Below are 22,475 nucleotides of genomic sequence, written 5' to 3' on the forward strand. Positions count from 1 at the left end.
GTCTGGGCGACAGAGTGAGACTCCAACTCAAAACAAACAAACAAACAAACAAAAAACTTTAGCAGAAGCCAAGAGTGGTGGCAAGCACCTGTGGTCCCAGCTACTTGGAGGCAGAGGCGGAAGAACTGCCTGAGCCCAGGAGTTCAAGGCCAGCCTGGGCAACATACTGAGACCCTTAAAACAAAACAAAACTTCAGCAGACATTTAAAAAAGGGCTTCATTCAGGAGAAATACATGACCTAGAATTATCAAATTTGAAGATTCACATATGCTTACTATGCTTTAATGAATCCATTCAGTACAGAGCAGAAGCCAAGCATTTCCCTCTCCTAATTTTAACTGTTCCAAGAGAGTAACGGTATCCCCCAAAAAACTGCCTGGAGAAGACTTACGTAGGTAGGGGAGTAGGGTGAACGACAGACAGCTGCGAGATCAGCAGCCAGTCACCTTTCAGAAGTGAAGAGAAAAACAGGACTACACTAGTTACACCACCACCCTAAGCCCACCCAAACAAGTCTTCCACATATAGTTTACTAATTTCAGATGCAGATGCTAGATTGCAATGTTCCAGTTAAGGCCAGTGTTTCCAAGGAAATAAGCTCTGACTTGGTGGTCAAGTAGAAAACATTTACAGAGCGGGTAGTAGATGTGAGTATAGGATGTAACAGTTATAAGTTGCTAGCTAGGTAGAAACTGGCCTTAAAACAGAGTATGTGAGGAGGTTGCAAAACAGTGCAAAGAGAGAGAAATCAGGAAAAGACAAATTTCCTTGGTGATGAAAGCAGTCTAGTGAGTCACTGAAGTACAACATCCAGGACACTTATGCCAGCACTAAATGCTCAGTGTTTTAAAAATCAAAATGTCAATCTGACCCCAACCCTCCTTAACATTTGACCATCAAGTTTCCACACCTAAATGCAGTCGTTCAAAATGTTTTTGCTTTTAATACTTGGTCTCCATGTCCTCAGGTCTTGTGTTCACGCTAACACTAATTCATTGACCATTTCTCCATTTTAGTTAAAGGTCAATGAATTTCCCCACTGCCACTGCAAGAATTCGTGTCATTTTAAACTACAAAAGTCCCAAACAACTCACTTCCGTAAAATGGCAATTCAACTCCGTCGCACTACCTCAAAGACCAGTTGCCAACTCACCTCATCATCTCTTGCTGCAAAGACCTTCAGAGCTTGATTTCCCATAAAGAATTTTCTCGGAACCTACAAGAGTAAAAGAGGAAAAGAACTGATTTTGATCCAAAATAAGTAACATATATAACCATAATGCCACACATTGCTAAGAAAATCAAAATGCTCTTATTAAAAAACATTCACAGTGTACTAGAAACAGTTTATTACTTGAGGTTCAATTCAATTCAACACAACAAACACATGCGCACCTAGTATATGTCCAACATTGTCTGGGTACTATAAACTCAACAATGAACAGGAGAGCCTAAATAGATAAACCAATAGTCCAGGATTACATGGTACTGGAGGAGCATACAGGTGGAGGGCACTGAGGTTGGACATGAGGGGTCAGGGAAGATTTTCTGCAAATGGTGACACCTACGTCAAGACTTTAAGGACAAGTAGGAACTAACCCAGAGAAGTCTGGGCACAAGCATTCCAGGCAAAGACAATAGTGTGAATTAAAGTCTGGAGCGACACAAAAGCTTAATGCATTTGGGGAATTGCGTTTGGAGTAGTACAGTGCCACAGTGCAAGGGGAAAGGTGGAAAATTAGATTACAGAGATTAGCAACGATCAGATCATGAAGTCTCTTAGGAACAAAGTTAAGTGGTCTGGATTTCATCCTAAGACCAGTGATAAGGCACTGATTAACTGTAAAAATACCAGAGTAAAAAATTAGAGGGGCAGGACTGAAGGAAGGAAAACGAATTAAACCAAAAATAAGTACTACCTGTTCTTTCCCTCACCCCCTTAAATTCAATTAACTTATCCAGCAGAGTTTCAAGAGGAGTCAAGACACTTCTACCAATACTAGATAGAATACTGGCATTCCAAAAATCATAACCACTTGCACTTATCTACCACGAGCAACCTCTATGTAATCTGGATCCTGGAGCTTATTTATAAGAACATGCCATATGCTATAGTGGGCAATGTTTCTCATGTTTTTTATGATCTCCCACTGCTAGAGCTGAGAAATTAGGAGCATTTCACCATAAGAGCAGCTCAAGACTCAATCTCAAAAGCATGGAGGTGAGGCCCATAAAATTCAAATACCCCTCATTCCATTTCCCATTTGAAATCATTTTTCTAGGAAATATTGGAATAATCCAGCTGGGCTTAGTGGCTCACACCTGTAATCCGAGAACTTTGGAAGGTGAGAGGATTGCGTGAGCCCAGGGGATTTGAGACCAGCCTACCAACTTGGTGAGACCTCGTCTCTACAACAAATCAAAAAATTAGCTGGGTGTGGATGTACACACCTGTAGTTCCAGCTACTTGAAAGGCTGAGCCCAGCAGGTCAAGACTGCAGTGGGTGTGAGCATGCCACTGCACTCCAGCCTCTGGGTGATAGATTAAGACTCCAACTCAAAAAAAAAAAAAAAGAAAAGAAAAGAAAAAAGAAAAACTGGAATAATCCTATATTTTTGGTCTGTTACATTCATAAAGATTTACTTGCCCTATTAGAATCTGTAATAGTGCTTGACTGATTAAAGAGAAGTTAATGATATACCTAAATGACTCTTCAAAGAACAGTCAGACATTTGGGAGGAGGTTCTGGCTAAATTCTTATCTTATAATTAGATACCCAGACTACTTGACAACATGAAGAAGACATATTGAAAGGTTTCTTAAAATTTTAAAAGAGAATAAATCACAATCGAAGAAAAAAAAGCAAACCCAAAACAAAAAACCTATTTTATAAAGTGAAAATTTTCACATTGACCCAGAAACGTTTGTCAACATTCCACTTAAAAGCAATTTTGAACAATATGTGATCTTATTAATTTAAAGATAATCACTAGCCGTTAAAAAACGTGTGCATGCATATATTTTACCTTAGTCACTAAGGAAAACACCTTACTCTTAACACCTTGTGTGCTTTTGTTAAAATAATATATGAAAGCAGTATATTAACTGAACTACTCAAAAGTGAGTTAATCCGCTTACTGAGCAGATTATAAATGAATCATGGCATAAGCTTTGGAGTAAAAGAGACATGGTTCAAATCCCATCTCTACTACCTTCTAGATGTGTGGCCTTGGGTCAGTTACTTAACAGTTCTGAACCTCAATTTCCTAATATATAAAATACACATCACGGCACCTACCTGAGAGTTGTAATAAAAATTAAATGAGAATTTATATAACATACTTAGTATATCAACTGGAAGATTGTAATTGCTCAAAACATTAACTTCTCTACATATGAAAGTATTCCAATCTGAGAGCACATTTGTAAGTCTAACAAAGTTAGCCTAGGTACCCAACTAACAAAGTTAGCCAAAATCTAACACAGTTAGCCTAGATACCCCATTAATCGGCTATATAGTACTGTACTGTAATAGATTTATAATACTTTTCACAGAGATAATACGTAAAAAACAAACACAAAAAGTAAAGGAAACATTTTTCATCTTACAGTACAGCATGTGACAATGTATGCCACACATTAACTAATTCAGGTGATTAGATATGCAAACACATGTTTGCATCTTTGAAAGTTCACAACTTGAAGGTTCGTATGTAGGGAACTTATTGTAAATGGTAGCCATTATGATAATCTTCATTATACCTGTCTGAAGTTGTACTTAACACTGACTGAGACCTTGAAAAGAAAAAGTTGATTTAGAAAATGCTTCTTGATTTAAAAGTTAATTTTAAGTTAATAAAGACCTAAATTTTAAAATGAAAAATGCAGTTTTTGTTCCGTTCTCTCTTTTTAGCTTTGCTATTTAACTAAACAGGTCCTTGCTCCCATAGGTAATTTCCACTTTTTGAGTACTGAGTTACACGTGTAGGTATTTGGACAAGTTTTTCCTGCCTATCTGTAATTAAGCAGAACTACTTCTTAAAAGGCCAGTTTCTACAAACTGGTCTGAAAAAGGGTTCTGTTTCACTGAAAAGATTCATAAACACTGTCATTAATAATCTTAAATTTTAAGCATATATATATCTCCCAAAGTGAATAACTATTTTCAAGATAAGCATATTTAATATAACTTGTGAGGGACCCACAATTTCCAACATTAAAATCGTATAGACTTTAATTAAATTCTATATCATTACTCATTAAAATCTTAAAGACTTTAAGTAAATACTCCCAATTTTCAGCTTATGTGTCTTGAAGACATAAATAACAATTTTGGCATTTCATGAAAAACATTCTCCTAAATCTCATTGAATTACTCTAACACTAAAACACAATGACTATATGGTAAAAGTAACATAAGTCCAAATCCAGAATACTGGATTTTCATTGTGATTCTCACTTGAGATCTCAATAAAAATCTCTTTGATCCTATATAGTTTGGTAAGATACACATAAAATGATATACTTTATACTTATTATGATTAATACTTCAAGAATATTTAAGATCTCTGAAAATCAGTCAGGTGCAGTGGCTCATGCCTGTAATCCCAGCACTTTGGGAGTCCAAGACAGGAGGACTGCTTGAGCCCAGGAGTTTGAGACCAGCCAGGGCAGCATAATGACACCTCATCTCTACAAAAAAATTAAAAACTAGCCAGGAATGGGAGTGTGTGCCTATAGTCCCAACTACTTGGGAGGCTGAGGTGGAAGGATTGGCTGAGCCCAGGAGGTTAAGGCTGTGGTGAGCTTGATCATGCCACTGCACTCCAGTCTGGGTAAAAAAGGTTACCTGAAAATCTTTTAACAACCCTTTCTATGACAGTATATGGTATCTGATGGTGAATCATTGCACTCCCCATAGTGTCTATTTTGTGTATCCCCAGCACGGATGTCAAAAGACACATGACTTATAGATGAGTTGCACACCCTAAAGCCCTACACTGGACAATGAGAAGGTGACCAATATAAACCAATGGTATTCTAAGAATTAATGGTCATTCAAAACTCAGCCTCTAAAACACTACATTTTACATAACAGTTTAGAGAAAGCAATACAATAGCAAAGATATGAATGCTGTTTCTTTAAGGCTACTATGTGTTATGACAGACAGCAAAGCTAAGAAATGATTTAATTGAACCTATTCTTTAGATTCTGCTAAAACCTCTCTACATCTTAATTTTTTTCCTCAAAGAAGGCAACACTCACCCCCAGACTATATTTTAGAAAAACTTAAATATGTATTGTAAATAAATGAACAATCAGAAGCACACCATTTCAAATAACAGCTAGGAAAAAATTCAATTATTTTGTGCACAATTGTACCTGAGAAGTGTCACAAAATCCCAAAACAGAGAAGCACTTCCCCTCTGACTTATATTTCATTTGTTCCTCATCCACTTTAGAGAAAGGAATTATATCACTTCCATAGCGGAACCCTGGAGAACAAGAGAAGAGCATCTGTTAAGCATATGGGGCCTCATTTTCTACAAGCTGAAATTAGCTCTATGCATACATTAACAGTAAATGCACTCTACAGAGTAAGCCTCCATCTTCTATTCCCTGGAACCAAATGACTGCCCATTGTGATCAGTGGGGAAAAAGCAGCCTCAAATACACAAAACACATATACAATACAGAGATGATTAAAACCTAATTACCTTTTTAAATTAGCATTTTCTGCAATCTAGTTACCTTAATGATTACCCAGCCTAGAAGAAAAAATATATAGCAAATGCAATGTACTACTTATCCTCCAAAGATAAACCTTGGCTGACTATAGTACAATATGATTTGTAAACATAATAACAAGAACACATTTATTCAGAAACCTGGAGACTCACAGAGAAACATGCCCATAGGAAACTTTCAGAACAAAATGTTCTCAACAATGCATCCTAGAAATATAGAAATGCCTAACAGAAGAAGCCAAAACTTCTTTGTCTGGAAACATTCCATTGATAAGTTGAATATCTTTCTGCATTTAAATTTATTACCAGGATTTGACTCTATATATTTTTCTTTTTAATTAGGATATTCATAAAAATATAAGCTCTTAACTTCTTTAAAACAGAAACAACTCCAAGCCTGTTCCATGGTTTCTACCCTACGGAAGATCCTGCCCTTTCAATACACAGTATCTTCTATGTTTGGTGGAAAGAAGAAGCATGGAAATTCAAGGATTTTGGCCTTGGGTAAATGTAAAGGAAAAGCATGTGCATCTCTACTTCAAGACACGAAAAAAGTATGTGTCTAGGAGCAGATTCTGTAATCCAATGATTATTTGTTCCTGCGAGTCTGCTGATGCCATGAATTTAATTAAAAAGAAATACATTTCTATTTCCATGTATGTCTTGTTTAAAAGGCTGGCGAATGAAAACAGAAATTCCAACAAAAAATTAACAGGGAAATGTAGCACATGACTAAGAGTAGTATCTAAACCAAATGTTTTTTCTAACTTTTCTCTGTCATCAATCATATTCTCACTTGACCTGTTTAACAGTACCTTAAAAGTTAGAATTAAAATGGTCTTTTTCTGCTTCACTTACTTAAAGGGCAAACTCTAGCTTTTGTATATGGCAAAAAGTATAGAACAGACTATAACACGTATCCATATTTCTTTGCCACACGTGTACACTAATCCCCCTGTATAAGAAATAGAGAACTTGGCATATTGGGAGATGGAGAGTAGAGAACAGGCAAAGGAAGTATGTTGGTAACTGCAAAAGGCAAGGGAGGAAAAAATGCACTTCGATGCTCTCAGAACCCAAGCAATGCTTAACTCTTTCTTCCCTCTCCATTCCCCACCAATAAATTTCCCTTGTGCAAATTTTTTCCTTTTTATCTAAATGTCCTTTTTGCCGGCTTTCTTTGCTAACAACCAAAAGAGCTGAAGCTCTCATCTTGACGCCTTCTCCCTTCAGCCCATCCTACTACCCACTGTCATATTAATCGCCCTAAAACACAGCCCCAATGATACCCTGCTCCTCAAAACTATAAATGGCTCCATGTTGCTTCCAAAATTATGTACAAATTCTTAGCCTATCATCTGAGGCCTTTCCTTAGTCAGTCCTAACTGAGAATAGTGTGCAGTCACACACACTCTGAAGCAGCACAGGCCTAGTTTCAAGTCCGGCTGGTTGTAAGCTATGTGACTTTGAAAATGTTAATGGGCTTGTATTCCCAATACTTTGAGAGGCTGAGGTGGGAGGATTGTTTGGACCTAGAAATACGACCAGCCTGGACAACATAGCAAGACTTTGTCTCTACTAAAAATTTAAAAAGGCCAGGCTCGGTGGCTCAGACTGTAATCCCAGCACTTTGGGAGGCTGAGGTGAGAGTATTGCCTGAGCCCAAGGGTTCGAAACTAGCCTGGGCAACTTGGCGAGACCTCATCTTTATAATAAATAAAAAATTAGCCAGGCGTGGTAGTGCGTGCCTGTAGTTCTGGCTACTTGGAAGGTTGAGGAGGAAGGATCGTCGGAGCCCAGCAGGTAGACGCTGGGGTGGCCATGAGTGTTCCACTGCACTCCAGCCTGGGCAACAGAGTGAGACTCCAACTCAATCAATCAATCAGTCAATAAAATAGGAAGGATCACCTGAACTCAGCAGGTCAAGGCTGCAGTGGCCGTGAGTGTGCCACTGCACTCCAGCCTGGGTGACAGAGTGAGACTCCAACTCAAAAAAAAAAAAAATTATCAGGCATAGGCACCTGCCATCCCAGCTACTCATAAGGCTGAGGTAGAAGGATTGCCTGAGACCCAGAGGTCGAGGTTGCAGCGAGCCATTATTGAGCCACCATACTCCAGCCTGGGCAACAGAGTGAGACCTCAACTCCAAAAACGAAAAAAATAAAGAAAATGTTAACGAATGTCTTTCAGTCTCGGTTTTCTTATCTACAAAATGGAAGAAACAAGTAACGAGTGCCAGCTTCATTTAGCTTGCTGAAAATTAAGAGAAAATACAGACTACTTGCTACTACCCTCAAGCAATAACCTTTACATGCCTAATACACCAACCCAACTGGACAACTTTATATCTCTGAGCAGGCCCTCTAGTCTTGTGCCTTTCACCACACCATTCTTCCTACGATGGGCCAGTCATTATACTAAGATCAAAAGATTAACCAGAGATGGAGCTATGATTCCAACCCAGGGCTCATTCCCAAATTCATGTTCTAAGCTACTGATCGGAAGCAAGGAATTAGCAGAAAGCATAGAGTATTAATTACATTCTACATCAGGATAAAGAAAGGAATCACAACTACCAGAACCTTTAGAATGCCCTCTCCCCAAACAATCACAAATATACACGAGATACGGTCCCACACATGAAAGGAATGTTTTTCAAGGCTTGCAAATCAAAACTATACTGGGTAGTACATAGCCCAGCAATAAATGTATCTAAGAACTCTGGTTTCTGCCTTAACTGTTCTTTGGTACCCTAAAATTTTAGCTCTTAAACATTCTCATCTCCTCAGCTAGTTTGTAAATCCTCTGGATAAAGACATCATCTAGACACACTATTCAAGCCAAATGGACATAATATGAGTATAACGTTAAAGATCATTTAAAGCAAAATAATAAACAAATAATTTTCTTATCTCCTAAATTAACTTGAGGGAGCATATCTGGTAGGATATAAGACCTAAAATTGTCACCACAAGTGTCAAAAATGAAATACAATAAACAAAAATATTGCTTCAGTCACATTAGTATGAGCATTTTCCCGGCCAGTGAGTTTCAAACTCTAAGAGATGGAATACCTAAGAGCCCTCCTGGGATCCATTCTGCCTAAGGCCCAACAGATGAGCTTTAGGACCTAGTGTCTTATACCTCTTCAAATAGTTGCATCTCTATAATGCAGAGAGATATCTCTAAACAAGTAATAAAGTAAATCCCTGCCTGCCTCATATCACCCTGAAGAAAATCTCTTTTAGGCAAAAGTGAAAACTCTTACTGGCATACCTTGAATAGTATCCTCTTTTAGAACTTCCGTTTCATCATCATCATTTAAGCAATAAATTGTTTCTTTTTGCACATCTTCTTTTTTTAGGGTTCTTGCATCCACAATTGCCCAACCCTTTTTAACTTTCTCTTGTAGAATCTTTTATTCCAAAAGATGAAGAAAAAACAAGAAAAGGTAAGATTCCAACTGAGAAAATGAAAACTAATATACTCTCTGGTTCACAAACAAAAATCCAGAAAAATTATTTTAGCTACATTGTTTTGTTTGCTTTTGCCTATTATGGAAATCTTAGTTTATTTCATAACAGGATATGTTGAATAACTCTCTACATTTTATTCCCCCCGGGGTAATCCACAAGTAAATATTAATATTTGTATTATACATTCACACTTTCTATACAAAGTCTCAGACTAATAAAAGAAAGATCAAACATTTTATCACAATTTTCCAACAGAAAAGAAAGGAAGCAGTATATCATCAGTCAGAAATCACAGAAATTTGAAAACAAAGCTAGACTAAAAAAAGAAAGGGTGAGTGGATTGCCTGAGCCCGCGGGTTCGAGACCCGCCTGGGCAACTTGGTGAGACCTCATCTCTACAATAAATAAAAAATCAGCCAGGCGTGGTAGAGCGCGCCTGTTGTTCCAGCTATTTGGAAGGCTGAGGCAGAAGGATTGCTGGAGCCCAGCAGGTCAACGCTGCGGTGGCCGGGAATGGCCACTGCACTCCAGTCTGGGTGACAGAGTGAGACTCCAACTCAAAAAAAAAAAAAAAAAAAGAGAAAGAAAGGTAGGAAATCGTATTCATTCCTAGGGACATTATTCTAGGCCTAGATAGAACCTGAAATAAAGAACCACTTTGGAATTAAGCTCTTGAATATACAAAAACAACATATATATATATATATATATATACACACACACACATGCTTTTGTACATTTATTTTATATATGAAAAATGTTTTTATGTATTTACTTTATACATTTAAAGAAAAAAGCTGGCCAGGCATGGTGGTTCATGCCTATAATCCCAACACTTTGGGAAGTTGAGGCAGGAGGACTGCTTGAGCTGGGAATTCAAGACCAACCAGGACAACATAATGAGATTTTGTCTCTACAAAATTCCAAAAAATTAGCCAGGTGTGGTGTTGTGCACCTAAAGTCCCAGCTACTAGGGAGGCTAAGAAGGTTGGCCTGTGTCCAGGAGGTCAAGACTGTAGTGAGCCGTGATCAGTACTCTAGTTTGGGCCAGAGTGAGAACTTGACTCAAAAAAAATAAATAAATAAAAAGAGAGAGAGAAAAAGGCAAGGATACTCATGTAAAAGCAAAAACTGAGATTCCTACTCAAACTGGAATTTTATCAAAAAATCACCAAAAGCAACTCATTTTTAAATGTACTATTTTGTACAAATATATACATTACAAAACACAACTTCACATTAACAACTAATCATTTTTTGATATACCATGGATGCTGTTACTATCAGATCATTAATATTTAAATTAGGTGTGACCTGAGTCTCTAAAACTCTAAACTTAACTCTGGTACAGTATCTGTATTTCTGCTATAATACTACAATGACACAACTTTTAATGCATTTCATTTTTTTTTTTTCTTTAAAAAAAAAGAGGAGAAGGCCTGGAACACATGCTTAACAATCAATTATCAATGGAGAGAAAGAAAAAGAAGAGAATCCAACTCTTTTATAGAAAATTCATTAAACTTCCTCTCCTAGCATGTCTTTTACACAAAAAGCTAAACAGATTAAATGAACAGAAAGAGCAGCTAGAAAAGCGGTAATTATGGGTGTGAATAACCCACACATGAACTGTCAGTTCCTTATGTAAGCATATTTATCTGCCTGGTAACATTTCTTTTAAAAATGTGTACCTACCACTTACCGATTTATAGGCCACAATCCTTATAGGCAAGTTAGAGCCAATAGTCAGTTGGCAGGGCCAGGGAATCGGTCCTCTCTCAATTTTCTTGAAGACACACAGCTTTCTTAGACTCTCACTTAATAAGAAAAAGATGAAATGAAAGCACCAATTTAAAAATGTTAACCTGTGCTGGACAAGCTGTTATTGATTACAGAGAGGAACAAGAAGGGATGGAAAACAAAAAAGCACAAGTTGGGAGAGCCAGAATATAATTGAATTGGCTTAGGAGGAGAAAGGAATTTAATTACTTTACTGACAAGTGAAAACAAACATCTCTACCTTCCCCTATTCAATCTTTCAACCTGCTAGTGGTTCTAACATTTTTTTCAGGACCAAGGACACCTTTGAGGATATGATAAAAACACATTTATAAATGAGTTCACACACAACATAAAGGGTTCATCAACTCCCTGAAAACCATGAACTTAAGGAAAAGAATCCCTGCTCTAGTATATCAAAAGGATATATTTTTAAATGTATATAATAGGGAGAGTTAAATAAAGACTCTCCAGGGAACAAAGGAATTTTGTAGTCCCATATTCAGTCTTAGTAAAGCAGATGACAACTCTAGGTCTTCTACTGGTGGGAATAGTTGGGAGAGCACAAACACAATGCAGAGTGCTACATCATTTAAACAAAAGTGAAGATCAATTCTGCTTTTATCTGGCCCCTAACCAAACACAACAGAGAAGACTACAGAAAATAGGTGAAATGTGTGATATTTTCTAAAATAAGAAGCAAAGGAATTAATGACTAAATACAAAGTATACAGCCCAAATTTTAAGGCTGAACTCCACAGTAGAGATAAAAAACAGATGTATAAAGAGGTAAAGAGGATTATCTTACATTATCCACAGAGTTAGGGACAGAAAGTCCTCAACAGACTCCAATTTTCAGAAATAATTTACAGTAAGTTGTACACTTTTTACCTGTTACCCTGCCTCCAAAGCTTATGGTACTCCTTGGCTTTGGATTTGTTGGGGAATAAATGGATCTGAACAAGGTTTAACCTTGGGTCTCATAGAATGCCACTAATCTACAGTTGAGTCAGATCTGAACAAGGTCTAACCTGTCTCATAGGATGCTACTAATCTACGGTGAGTCAGATCTAAGATGAGGTCTGGATTCTGTTCCAAGAAAAATTCTGAAGACCAGTGTGCAATACATAAGATCCAAGAACAACTGGCTCAGTTCTGCAGTAGAACATTAGAGTACTAGTCAGTTGTCTTACTGATCTTTATGGGGAAAAGTCCCGTGCTGTCCCAGTACAACTTTCTGCAAGGATGGAAATGTTCTATTTCTAACTACACCAGCCCAATAAACATTTGAAATGTGGCTACTGGGATTGAGGGAATAAATTTTAACATTTGTTTAATTTTAATTAACTTAAACTAAAATAGCCACACGTAGCTAACGGTGTACTGGATGGCAAAGTTCTAGTCTGCCCTTTATGTCAGACCTACAGTCAGAGTAGCTTCATATTGCTAGAATGATGCATAGTCAGTAATATACCTGCTTGCTATGCTACAGCGGGGGAAAAACAAACTTAAAATAATCACTTATATTGGCCTATAATTTTTCTTTACAATATCATGGTTAATATGTTAGCCTAAAGCATGTTTTCCCAAATTTGAAAGAAAAATAGCTTAGAAACACGTATCTGTACATATTGTGATAAGAAACTTCACTTTACAGGATTCCTTTGGCAAGTCCTTGGGAAATTACAACTCCATTTCCAAAATTTCTATTAACCTATAACTTTTCAAGGGCATCTGTATTTAGAAAATCAGAATGTAAGCCGGGCTCAGTGGTTCAGCCTGTAATCCCGTGCTCTGGGAGGCTGAGGTGAGTGAATTGCCTGAGCCTGCGGATTCGAGACCCACCTGGGCAACTTGGTGAGACCTCATCTCTACAATAAATCAAAAATTAGCCGGGCGTAGCATGCACCTGTAGTTCCAGCTACTTGGAGGGCTGAGGCGTTAAGACTGCCGGAGCCCAACAGGTTGAGGCTGCGGTGGCTGGGAGCGGTCACTGTACTCCAGTCTGGGCGACAGAGTGAGACTCCAACTCAAAAAAAAAAAAAAAAGAAAGAAATGTAGAACCTTTGGGCCAACTATATAAACTTTAAATACAGGGATTAAGGGCAGGTGTACCATTTCTTTAACAGAACTCAGAATATTTATTAAAGAATGATTGCTAATTCAAGAGTGGTCCAGAAAAACAAAACATTAGGGAAACCTCAAATCAAAAAAGAAATTTATCTGGGTACAACTAAATTTTCACTTCTTACCTGAAGGTATAAATTTCATCCAACCCATCTTCACCTTCTAAAGACAACATCATCTTTTTCACCATCTGAATACCTTCTCTTTGCTGCTCACCAATTCCTTTTGGAAAAAAGGAAGATCCACGGTTGTCCAAGCGAAAGCTGATATCTCCTCTGCCCCTTTCCTTGCCAATTGAGAAGGGCAAGCTATGAGGAAAAAATCAGCAGTAGTTATAAAGACGAGCTCTGAAGCCAAATAATAAACTGGGTTCCAATCCTGCAACTGTAACTCACTATCCATAAGAACACAAGCATGTTGGTCAATTGAGCATGTTGGTCAACTTACCGAGTTTCAAATTTCTCAAGCATCAAATGACTCTTACCTTCCTTAGTCAATACTTTCAGTGTCAGAAAACTGAAACCTCTTTGATTTATAAAAGGGGAAAATTCAATGTTTTACATAACTCAACAATTGAAAGGGAAAGGCTGCACAAGACCTTCGAATAACTAGAACCAAGGTCTCAAATACCACAAGGATTACCTAAACCTCTTTCTCCAAATTTTGCCTTCATCTGCCTTTATGCTGACTTCATTGTCTCATACTGGCTTCTTCCACATTGCCTCAGAATACATTCCAGTTCTATGACCTAAATTAAATGTTGACATTTAATCACCAATGTGATAGTACTAAAAAGTGGGGTGGTTAGGAGGTGATAAAATCATCAGGAGCTCATGAATGAAATCAGTGACCCTAAAAAAGGGGTAGATGGCCGGGCTCGGTGGCTCAGCCTGTAATCCCAGCACTTTGGGAGGCCGAGGCAAGTGGACTGCCTGAGCCCGTGGGTTTGAGACACACCCATGCAACTTGGTGAGACCTCGTCTCTACAATAAATCAAAAATTAGCTGGGCGTGGTAGCACGCGCCTGTAGTTCCAGCTACTTGGAAGGCTGAGGCGGAAGGATCGCCGGAGCCCAGGTTGAGGATGCAGTGGCTGGGAGCGTCCACTGCACTCCAGTCTGGGCGAAAGAGTGAGACTCCAACTCCAAAAAAAGGGGGGGGGGTTTGAAGGGAGAGCCCTTTTGCCCTTTTTGTCCTTCCACCATGTGAGAACACAGTGTTAACTCTTTTGCCATGATAGGATGCAGCAACAAGGTGCTATCTTGGAAACAGAGCTCCATCGGCAGATACTGAATCTGCAAGCATTGTGATCCTGGACTTTGCAGATCCAGAACAGTGAGAAATCAATTACTCCACGTGGATGGTTATTTTTAAGGTAATTTCTCTAAGATTCTATTTGCTACACTTAAAATAAGGTTTCCTGATCAAATTTGTTCTGTGTATACTTAGCATGACAGTTTTGCATGTCCTGCATTACCTATCAGATACAAAGCTTCCGAGGGAAAGGTGTGGCACACAGGGTTTGCATCAGTAATTGCTGTTTCCACAGCATCAACCAGGAAGGGACAAATGACATAAAGAACCAGGAAGGATCCGGAAAAAAGAAGTTGTAATAACAGTTCCTCCTACCCTGCATTAGACCAGACATAACTTTTCTTAGTAGAACCTAAAAACTACGTCCAAGGAGCAAGCCTGCTCAAACACAGCACTTCTTTGAGCTGCTGGTATTTTTTTGGTACAACTAAAACAATCATTCATACATGGAATACACCAAACAGTAAAACCATAAACTCTACTTTGTATGCTGCAGATTTATAGTACAGGTAGAAAGCATATTACCCAAGAAAAAAAATACAATCAGATAAGTAATAAGTAGAAGAAAAGGCCATGTTCTCTCTTCTGCATTGCTCATATAAAAAAAAGAGTAGCCCTTTCAAATGACATTGACAGAAGTGCAGTATGCTTAAACCATGCAATAGCATCCTGAGATTATAAACAGAGAACAGAAGCTGAACTGGGCTTCTGAAGTACTGAGAAGACCTCAACTCAATAAGAAGTATCACTGAAAAAGCACTTAATTTCTCTGAAGTACCTTCTTAACAAGTATCAGTTTGATGGGTTGTTCTGAACTATTTCTTTATAGTCCTACAGAAAGGAGATGTCCCTCTGCAGACTTAAGAGGTACATATATGCAAGAGAGGCAATATACATATATAATTCCCCATGGCAGGCATTTTCAGAAGCCAAAGGCTTACCACTCAGAGCGGGAGGCTTCTTGGTATACCTCTCAATTTGAAAAATGAGTGTCACCAGAAGATTAATAATTCAACATCCTACAACATCACTCCGCTTTCACCAGAAGTAGGATAAGAAAAAAACAGGTTTCAAATGCAGCAGGAAGGATTAGTTCAGTGAAAGAAATTTTTGTTAGGGATATAAATAGGAAAAGTAAATGCTAGGGGGCGGGGGGGGGCGGAAATTCAAGTTATTTTGAGAGAACGCTCTCCTTAACAAATTATGAAATACACATTTTTCCTTTCAATTCGTATACCCCATCTCTGTATACAATAAGCAAATTACATTTTACATACATGATATATATAAAATGCATGTATATATCTATGCTTTTTAGATCTGAAAAAGAGTTATGTATAAACAGTTTATGTGTTTAAAATGATTTCCCAAGTTGACATTCCCATCTACCCTAAAACATCCACTGTCTGGAGAACACTTCTCTAGAGCTAAGAAAAGAAACCATCAATTGGTAATGGGGTAAAGTCTTCTATGTAGGAAGGAGAGAAACTGAATATCCTCAAAGCATTCTTCTAATTCCTCAATTCTTTGAATCCAGGAACAGTGAACAAACAACAATCTGCTACTGAGCTCAATTCCCCTGTATCATTGTGACTTTCATCTCTGTCACCAAAACACACAGTGGTTCCTAGAACACTGTAGTCAGTACATGCTTGCTGAGTAGTCAGTCATCTGACAGATTCCAACTCAGAGCAGGAAGAAAAGTTGCCCGTGAACCAAGCACTCTATAAGGGGACTCCATTTACTGTATTGGGAGATTATAGGATTTGCCTCCATATGTTATTCCTAGGATCTTACAAGAACTGCAGGGAGATTTCCGCTTTCTTCAAGCTATGAATTATAATATCCAGCTGTTCGCTGTTGAATGGGTTGCTGAGGTCAGTGAACACTTCAATATGAGTCTTCTCAAACTTCTTTCCTCTAAAAAAGAGATGTCACATTAAGAAATCATTGTTTTGAATTATTTTCTACAAATACAAATATACTTGGTCCCTGAACAAAAATACAAATACAAATATACTTGGTCCCTGAACAAAAAGAGGCTAAGAAATTAATCTAGATACAGTTAATCAATGTGTTGGCATTCTAGAAGTCCATGTATTGTTGATGCTCAGTCGCTTTCCTATTAAACACATCATCAATGCTTGGTATACCTTATACTTGGAGCATATTGGGTAAAATTTCTGAGCAATATGGAAATATTATGTACCTGAACTCCTAACTCTAACTTGGTTTAAAGAGGTGGTCATGATTTAAAAACACCCCCTTCCAGCCTCCATAGAGGCATAATGTAAACAAAGACTTCTCCTAATGCACTCCAACTTCAGCCTTGCACAGGTTCACTTTCCAGACTCCTTGCTCTGATTCCAAACACGGTTAGTGGCAGGGTTGCACACAGGGTGTACAGAGACTGAGAAATTATAACACAGATTTAGGCCTGGCATTTTAGCGCAAATGTTTTTACTAATGGGCAAAAAATATGTGTATGCGCATGCACATGTATGTATTCAAAAACACACATTTTCAAGGCACATAAATTAAATAATGAGGTAAGAGTTACTATGCACTTAATATCAGTTGCATATGGATACCATTTAGCATTTTAAAAAATTCTTGGTAATTAGCTTAAGTCATATAGGAAGGAAACTGAAATATGCCAAATGTTTATTTCTACCAGAGAAATCCCCATGAATTATAGCCCTTCCTCTTTTAAAACATTTTAAAAACTGACACAAACATGCTGATTGATTAAAAATGAGTCACACAGTAATCTGAATACGAGGAGGGACCAAAAAAAAAACCCGGAATTATAGAAAGTGGGCCCTTGTAGTACACTTGGAGTTTGTTCTTTTGGATCAAACACGATTTGCGGAAAAAGTGTCCAATGCGCCTGCCCATACCCCGCTGAGTGTTCAGCAGTTTTTGACGAAAACCAACCTGACTCTCATGCTCCACCCTCCCTATTCACCCAGTCTCACCCTGAGCAACCATTTTTGTTTCCCCAGATGAAAAAGTTCTCAAAGAAAAACATTTTGCCAATGTAGAAGAGGTGAAACAAAAAAGACATCAAAATTAACAAGTTCAAAACTGCTTTGAGCAGTGGAAAAAGCATCTTGATAGGTGTATTGCATCAAAAAAAGAGTACTCTGAAAGTGGCTGAGGGTCAAACATGCAAGAATAAATACACAATTTTTTAGAAATAAATTCCGGGTTTTTATGGGAACCCCCTTGTACATCAACACATTTTTTGTAGAAAAGCTCATTTCTCTTCAGTTGAGACACTTACAGAGTTTCACGTTGAAGCACATCCATGCACACGATTAGTGCATCCAGGACTCAGCTAGTTAAGGACAGAGATAACACTAAACAGTCTCTTCATCCCATGAACATGCAACTTTTTTTTCCAATGAAGTCCACAGTGCTGGACATTGTGGACACTGAACTATGTGATGACTTAAAAGTACTTGCCCAAGTAGTGCCCTTCCTCCAAAGTTTATTTCCCTGACACATATTCATATCTGCTATATCAAAGTATACATCCTGACACAACTAAGAAAAGAAAATAAAAGGTAATCTAACACATTCCATTTATTTAGCCAAAAATTATGATGCCATTCAACAGCATCTGGAATCATTTTTGGTGATCACAATCCATTCTTAAATATGAAGGGAGCCATGCTGTAGCATTTGCAAGTCACTCTCAACACAGCAGCGCCTCCCAGAGATCAAGGATGGCACTACCAACTGCTTAGAAAAGTAACTTTAAAAGGAGGGCCCCTACGGAAGAAACTGGAAATCGCAGTTTGGATGTTTTGGACATAAAAAATCCTCCATCCAGAAAAGGGTGGAAAATGCTAATACTATATTCTTTTAAAGTCTTTTCTCTACCTCCAATTCTTCTAACAGCACCACCACCACCCAGCCCTCTGCACACAGTCCATACATACCTCCCAACCTCTCAACATCACTAATGCAGAGAAGGCAAGTGCCTGGAGGGCAGGCACCTCACCTGATTAATTTCAAATTACTTCCTAACACACATCACCTCCCCCTCCTCAGAGCAAAAATACGCCCATATACTCAGAGCTGGGACACTGGGGGTGTCTCACCAAACTAGATTATGAGTCCCAAATTAAAGAAAATTTAAGTCTTCTTTGGCTGAAAAAAGGATACAGTCAGCTTGTTGAGAACCTGCTTGGATTTTGTTTTGAATTTCCTCCAGCAAATCAAAATCTGGTAGCATCAGGTGTCTGTGAACTGTGATGTTCTGATACTGATTCCGAACAGCAAGGGCATTCTCAGTGCCATCTGTACCAAACAGGACTAAAGCAATCTCATCCTTGCTCTCAGAAAACACCTAGAGAAGAATGTCAGAAGACTGAAAACTATATCAGAATAACATGGAAACAGAAAAATACTTAACCTTCAGGGAGTGGGACAACCATGCCTCTCTAGAGCAGGCTCCTGGGACCACAGAATACTGGGCTGTTTCAAAGAGAAGATTTATGGACAATGACAATTCCTAGGTTCTAAGCAGACTTTTTCATTGACTATAAGCTCTACCCTTCATTTCAGCACAAGTTAGGGTGAGGGAGTAGGTAACAGGTTTTGACGGCTTCCAGTCAAATCAGATTCGAATTCACAAAGAAAACTAACAACAGACAATCTGAAAAGGTTTCAGTCTGCCTTTATGGAATACCTATCCAAGGGTTAAATTTTTCAGAGATGAAAAGTGTAGGTTCATAGCCTGTATCTCAGCAATTTCACTGACGGGTGCACATGCTGTAGAAAAATTCCTGCGCATGTACACGAGGAAACAATGGACAAGAAAGTTTACATCTTGTTTACATCTTTACATCTTCATCATTGTTTACAATAGGCAAACTATCCATCAACATGAGAACACAATATATACTGCAGAATATTTACACAAGGAATATCAAACCTCAGTAGGAAATGAATAAATTTGTGCAGCATTTCACTGACGTGAATAAATCTCAAAAACTCCTTTAGAAAAAAATAAGTTACAGAATTACATGTACCAGATAAACCATTTACATACACCTTCAGTGGCTTCATACAATACTAAGTATTATCTATGAATACTTAGTTCCAGTAGTATAAAATATGCAAGAAAATCACTATCAAAATTCTGAGGAAGGAGAAGAGGGGGAAAAAAGGATTAGGAAAGGCTTCACATTTATCTGTAATATTGTATTTTTATATTTTATTTTTTGAGTTGAGGTCTCACTCTGTCACCCAGGCTGGAGTATAGTGGCACAACCACTGCTCACTGTAGCCTAAAACTCTTGGGTTCAGGCTATCCTTATGCCTCAACCTCCCAAGTAGCTAAGACTACTGGGACGTGCCACCACACCTAAGTAATATTTTGATTTTTTACAGAGACATGGTCTTGCTATGTTGCCCAGGCTGGTTTCAAACTCCTTAGTCTCAAGCGATCCTCCCGCCTTGGCCTCCCAAATTGCTGAGATTACAGGCATGAGCCACTGCGTCTGTCTTGTAATATTCTATTTTTTAAGAAAAAAAAGTCAAACAACTAAGGTAAAACATTAGGCTTATATAACATGAGACAACGGGAAATAGGTTTCCATTATATTAGTCTCTGTATCTGCCTCTTTTATGAAACATTTCATTAAAGAAATATAAAAACCGGCTGGGCTCGGTGGCTCAGCCTGTAATCCCAGCACTTTGGGAAGCTGAGGCAAGTGGATTGCCTGAGCCCGCAGGTTCGACACCAGCCCTGGCAACTTAGCGAGACCTCGTCTCTACAATAAACAAAAAATTAGCCAGACGTGGTGGCGCGCGCCTGTAGTTCTGGCTACTTGGAAGGCTGATGCAGAAGGATCGCCTGAACCCAGCAGGTCAATGCTGGGGTGGCCATGAATGTGCCACTGTACTCCAGCCTGGGCAACGGAGTAAGATTCTAACTCAAAAACTAAATTAATTAATAAATAAAAATTAACAAATAATAAAAACAGGCTGTATCTGCCTCTTTTATGAAACATTTCACTAAAAAACATAAAAACAGGTAGGGCCCAGTGATTCATGCCTGTAATACTAGCACTTTGGGACACGGAAGCACAAGAGGACTGCCTGAGCTCGGGGTTCAACACCAGACTGGGCAACTTGGAGAGACCTCATCTCTACAATAAATCAAAAACTTAGCTGGGCGTGGAGGCACCCGCCTGTGATTCTAGCTACTTGGAAGGCTGAGCTGAAAGGATTGCCCGAGCCCAGCAAGTAAAGCCTGAATTGACCATCAGCATGCCACTGCACTCCAACCTGGGTGACAGTGAGATTCTGACTCAAAAAAAAAAAAAAAAAGTGTATATATACACACACCACTCCAGGCCACCGCAGCCTCGACCCGCTGGGTTCCAGCGATCCTTCCAGCTCAGCCTTCCAAGTAGCCGGAACTACAGGTGCACACTAACACGCCCAGCTAATTTTTGATTTATTGTAGAGATGAAGTCTCGCCAAGTTGCCCGGGTGGGTCTCGAACCCCCGGGCTCAGGCAATTCACTCACCTCGGCCTCCCAAAGAGCGGGATTACAGGCTAAGCCACCGAGCCCGGCCCCACCTAATTATTAACATAGGTCTTTTATATTGAGGGACAAGTCCACTATGTAGAGATAATGGAATTTTGTTATTCTTCATTTCTGTTTAGTCTGTTAAATTCCCCAATCTGTAACAACTCCAGCTATAATTCCCAGTTGTATATAAAGCAAAGGTTCCTGTCACTGGGGCTCAAAAATGTCTAGCATACAGGCTGGGCAGGTATCTGCCTCCTGGACAAAACTAATCTTAAGGCTAGGTAAACTTGCTTCAACAACAAAACCTCCATTATGGAAGGGAAGGAAACTCTGAATGCAGTGGCAATAGGTTTTGTCTCCCAACCTTTCAGGTTCACTCAGACTCTTATGGAAGGAGCTGGACAAAAAATAAAATCTAAAAACACAATTTCTCTCTCTCTCTCTTTTTTTTAATAGAGGCAGGGTTTTGCTATGTTACCTCAGATGGTCTTGAACTCCTGATCTCAAGTGACCCTCCTGCCTGGCATGACAGGTGTAAGCCACCGTGCCCAGTCTACTATTACTCTTTTTAAAAAATAGTCTATTTTTTAAATAGAGTCACAGCTGCACAATTTGAACACCACTAACATAACTATAATCACGAATGGGGTTATAGCACTCTCTTCTTTGACACCTCAAGGACTTCTGACCTAGATGTGTAGAAATCTAGGATGACAGGTAGGAAGTCATAGTGCCCAATGAAAGTGGCAACATCCAGAAGAAATAGCAGAGGCATCCAGGAAGAGCAGCAGTGAACGAAACAGGATCTTACAAATTTAGCACAAGTGGCAGCCATATCAAGTAGAAGGGGGAGAAATAATAATAGCTAACACTGGCCAGGCACCGTGGCTAATCCCAACACTCTGGGAGGCCAAGGTAGGAAAGTTGCTTGAGCCCAGGAGTTTGAGACCAGCCTGGGCAACATAGTGAGATCCCGTCTCTACAAAAAATTTTAAAAATTAAAAAAAAATTAGCTGGCCGGGCTCAGTGGCTCAGCCTGTAATCCCATGCCTTTGGGAGGCTGAGGTGAGTGGATTGCCTGAGCCCGTGGGTTCGAGACCCCGCCTGGGCAGCGAGACCTCATCTCTACAATAAATCAAAAAATCAGCCGGGTGTGGTAGCGCATGCCTGTAATTCCGGCTACGTGGAAGGCTGAGGCAGAAGGATCACCGGAGCCCAGCAGGTCAAGGCTGCAGTGCCCGGGAGCGGCCACTGCACTCCAGTCTGGGCGACAGGAAAAAAAAAAAACAAAAAATTAGCTGGGTATGGTGGCGCTCGCCTGTATTCCCAGCTACTTAGGAAGTTGAAGCAGGAGGATCACCTGTGCCCAGGAGGTTGAGGCTGCAGTGAGCCATGAGTGTGCCATGGATGACAGAGTGAGACTCCAATTAAAAAAAAAGTTAACACTTATACAGTGTTTACAATATGGAAAGCACT

The 22,475-nt window shown here is 39.1% G+C and overlaps 1 protein-coding gene across 1 annotated transcript in view; it reads right to left on the minus strand.

The window, feature by feature from the left end:
* The window catches only part of XRCC5 (X-ray repair cross complementing 5), a 93,995-nt gene that overhangs the window by 66,001 nt on the left and 5,519 nt on the right, over positions 1-22,475 (minus strand). The window contains exons 3-10 of the mRNA XM_008055557.2: positions 18,619-18,802; positions 17,732-17,780; positions 16,243-16,365; positions 13,258-13,440; positions 10,929-11,043; positions 9,027-9,165; positions 5,386-5,498; positions 1,155-1,217 (exon numbers count right to left, since the gene is read on the minus strand). Of these exons, the coding sequence (XP_008053748.2) occupies positions 1,155-1,217; positions 5,386-5,498; positions 9,027-9,165; positions 10,929-11,043; positions 13,258-13,440; positions 16,243-16,365; positions 17,732-17,780; positions 18,619-18,802 (969 nt within the window). The remainder of the gene's footprint in view (positions 1-1,154; positions 1,218-5,385; positions 5,499-9,026; positions 9,166-10,928; positions 11,044-13,257; positions 13,441-16,242; positions 16,366-17,731; positions 17,781-18,618; positions 18,803-22,475) is intronic.

Source organism: Carlito syrichta, unplaced genomic scaffold (assembly GCF_000164805.1).
Source record: "Carlito syrichta isolate Samal-C Ts95f unplaced genomic scaffold, Tarsius_syrichta-2.0.1 Scaffold301884, whole genome shotgun sequence".
In the NCBI taxonomy this organism is placed as follows: domain Eukaryota; kingdom Metazoa; phylum Chordata; class Mammalia; order Primates; family Tarsiidae; genus Carlito; species Carlito syrichta.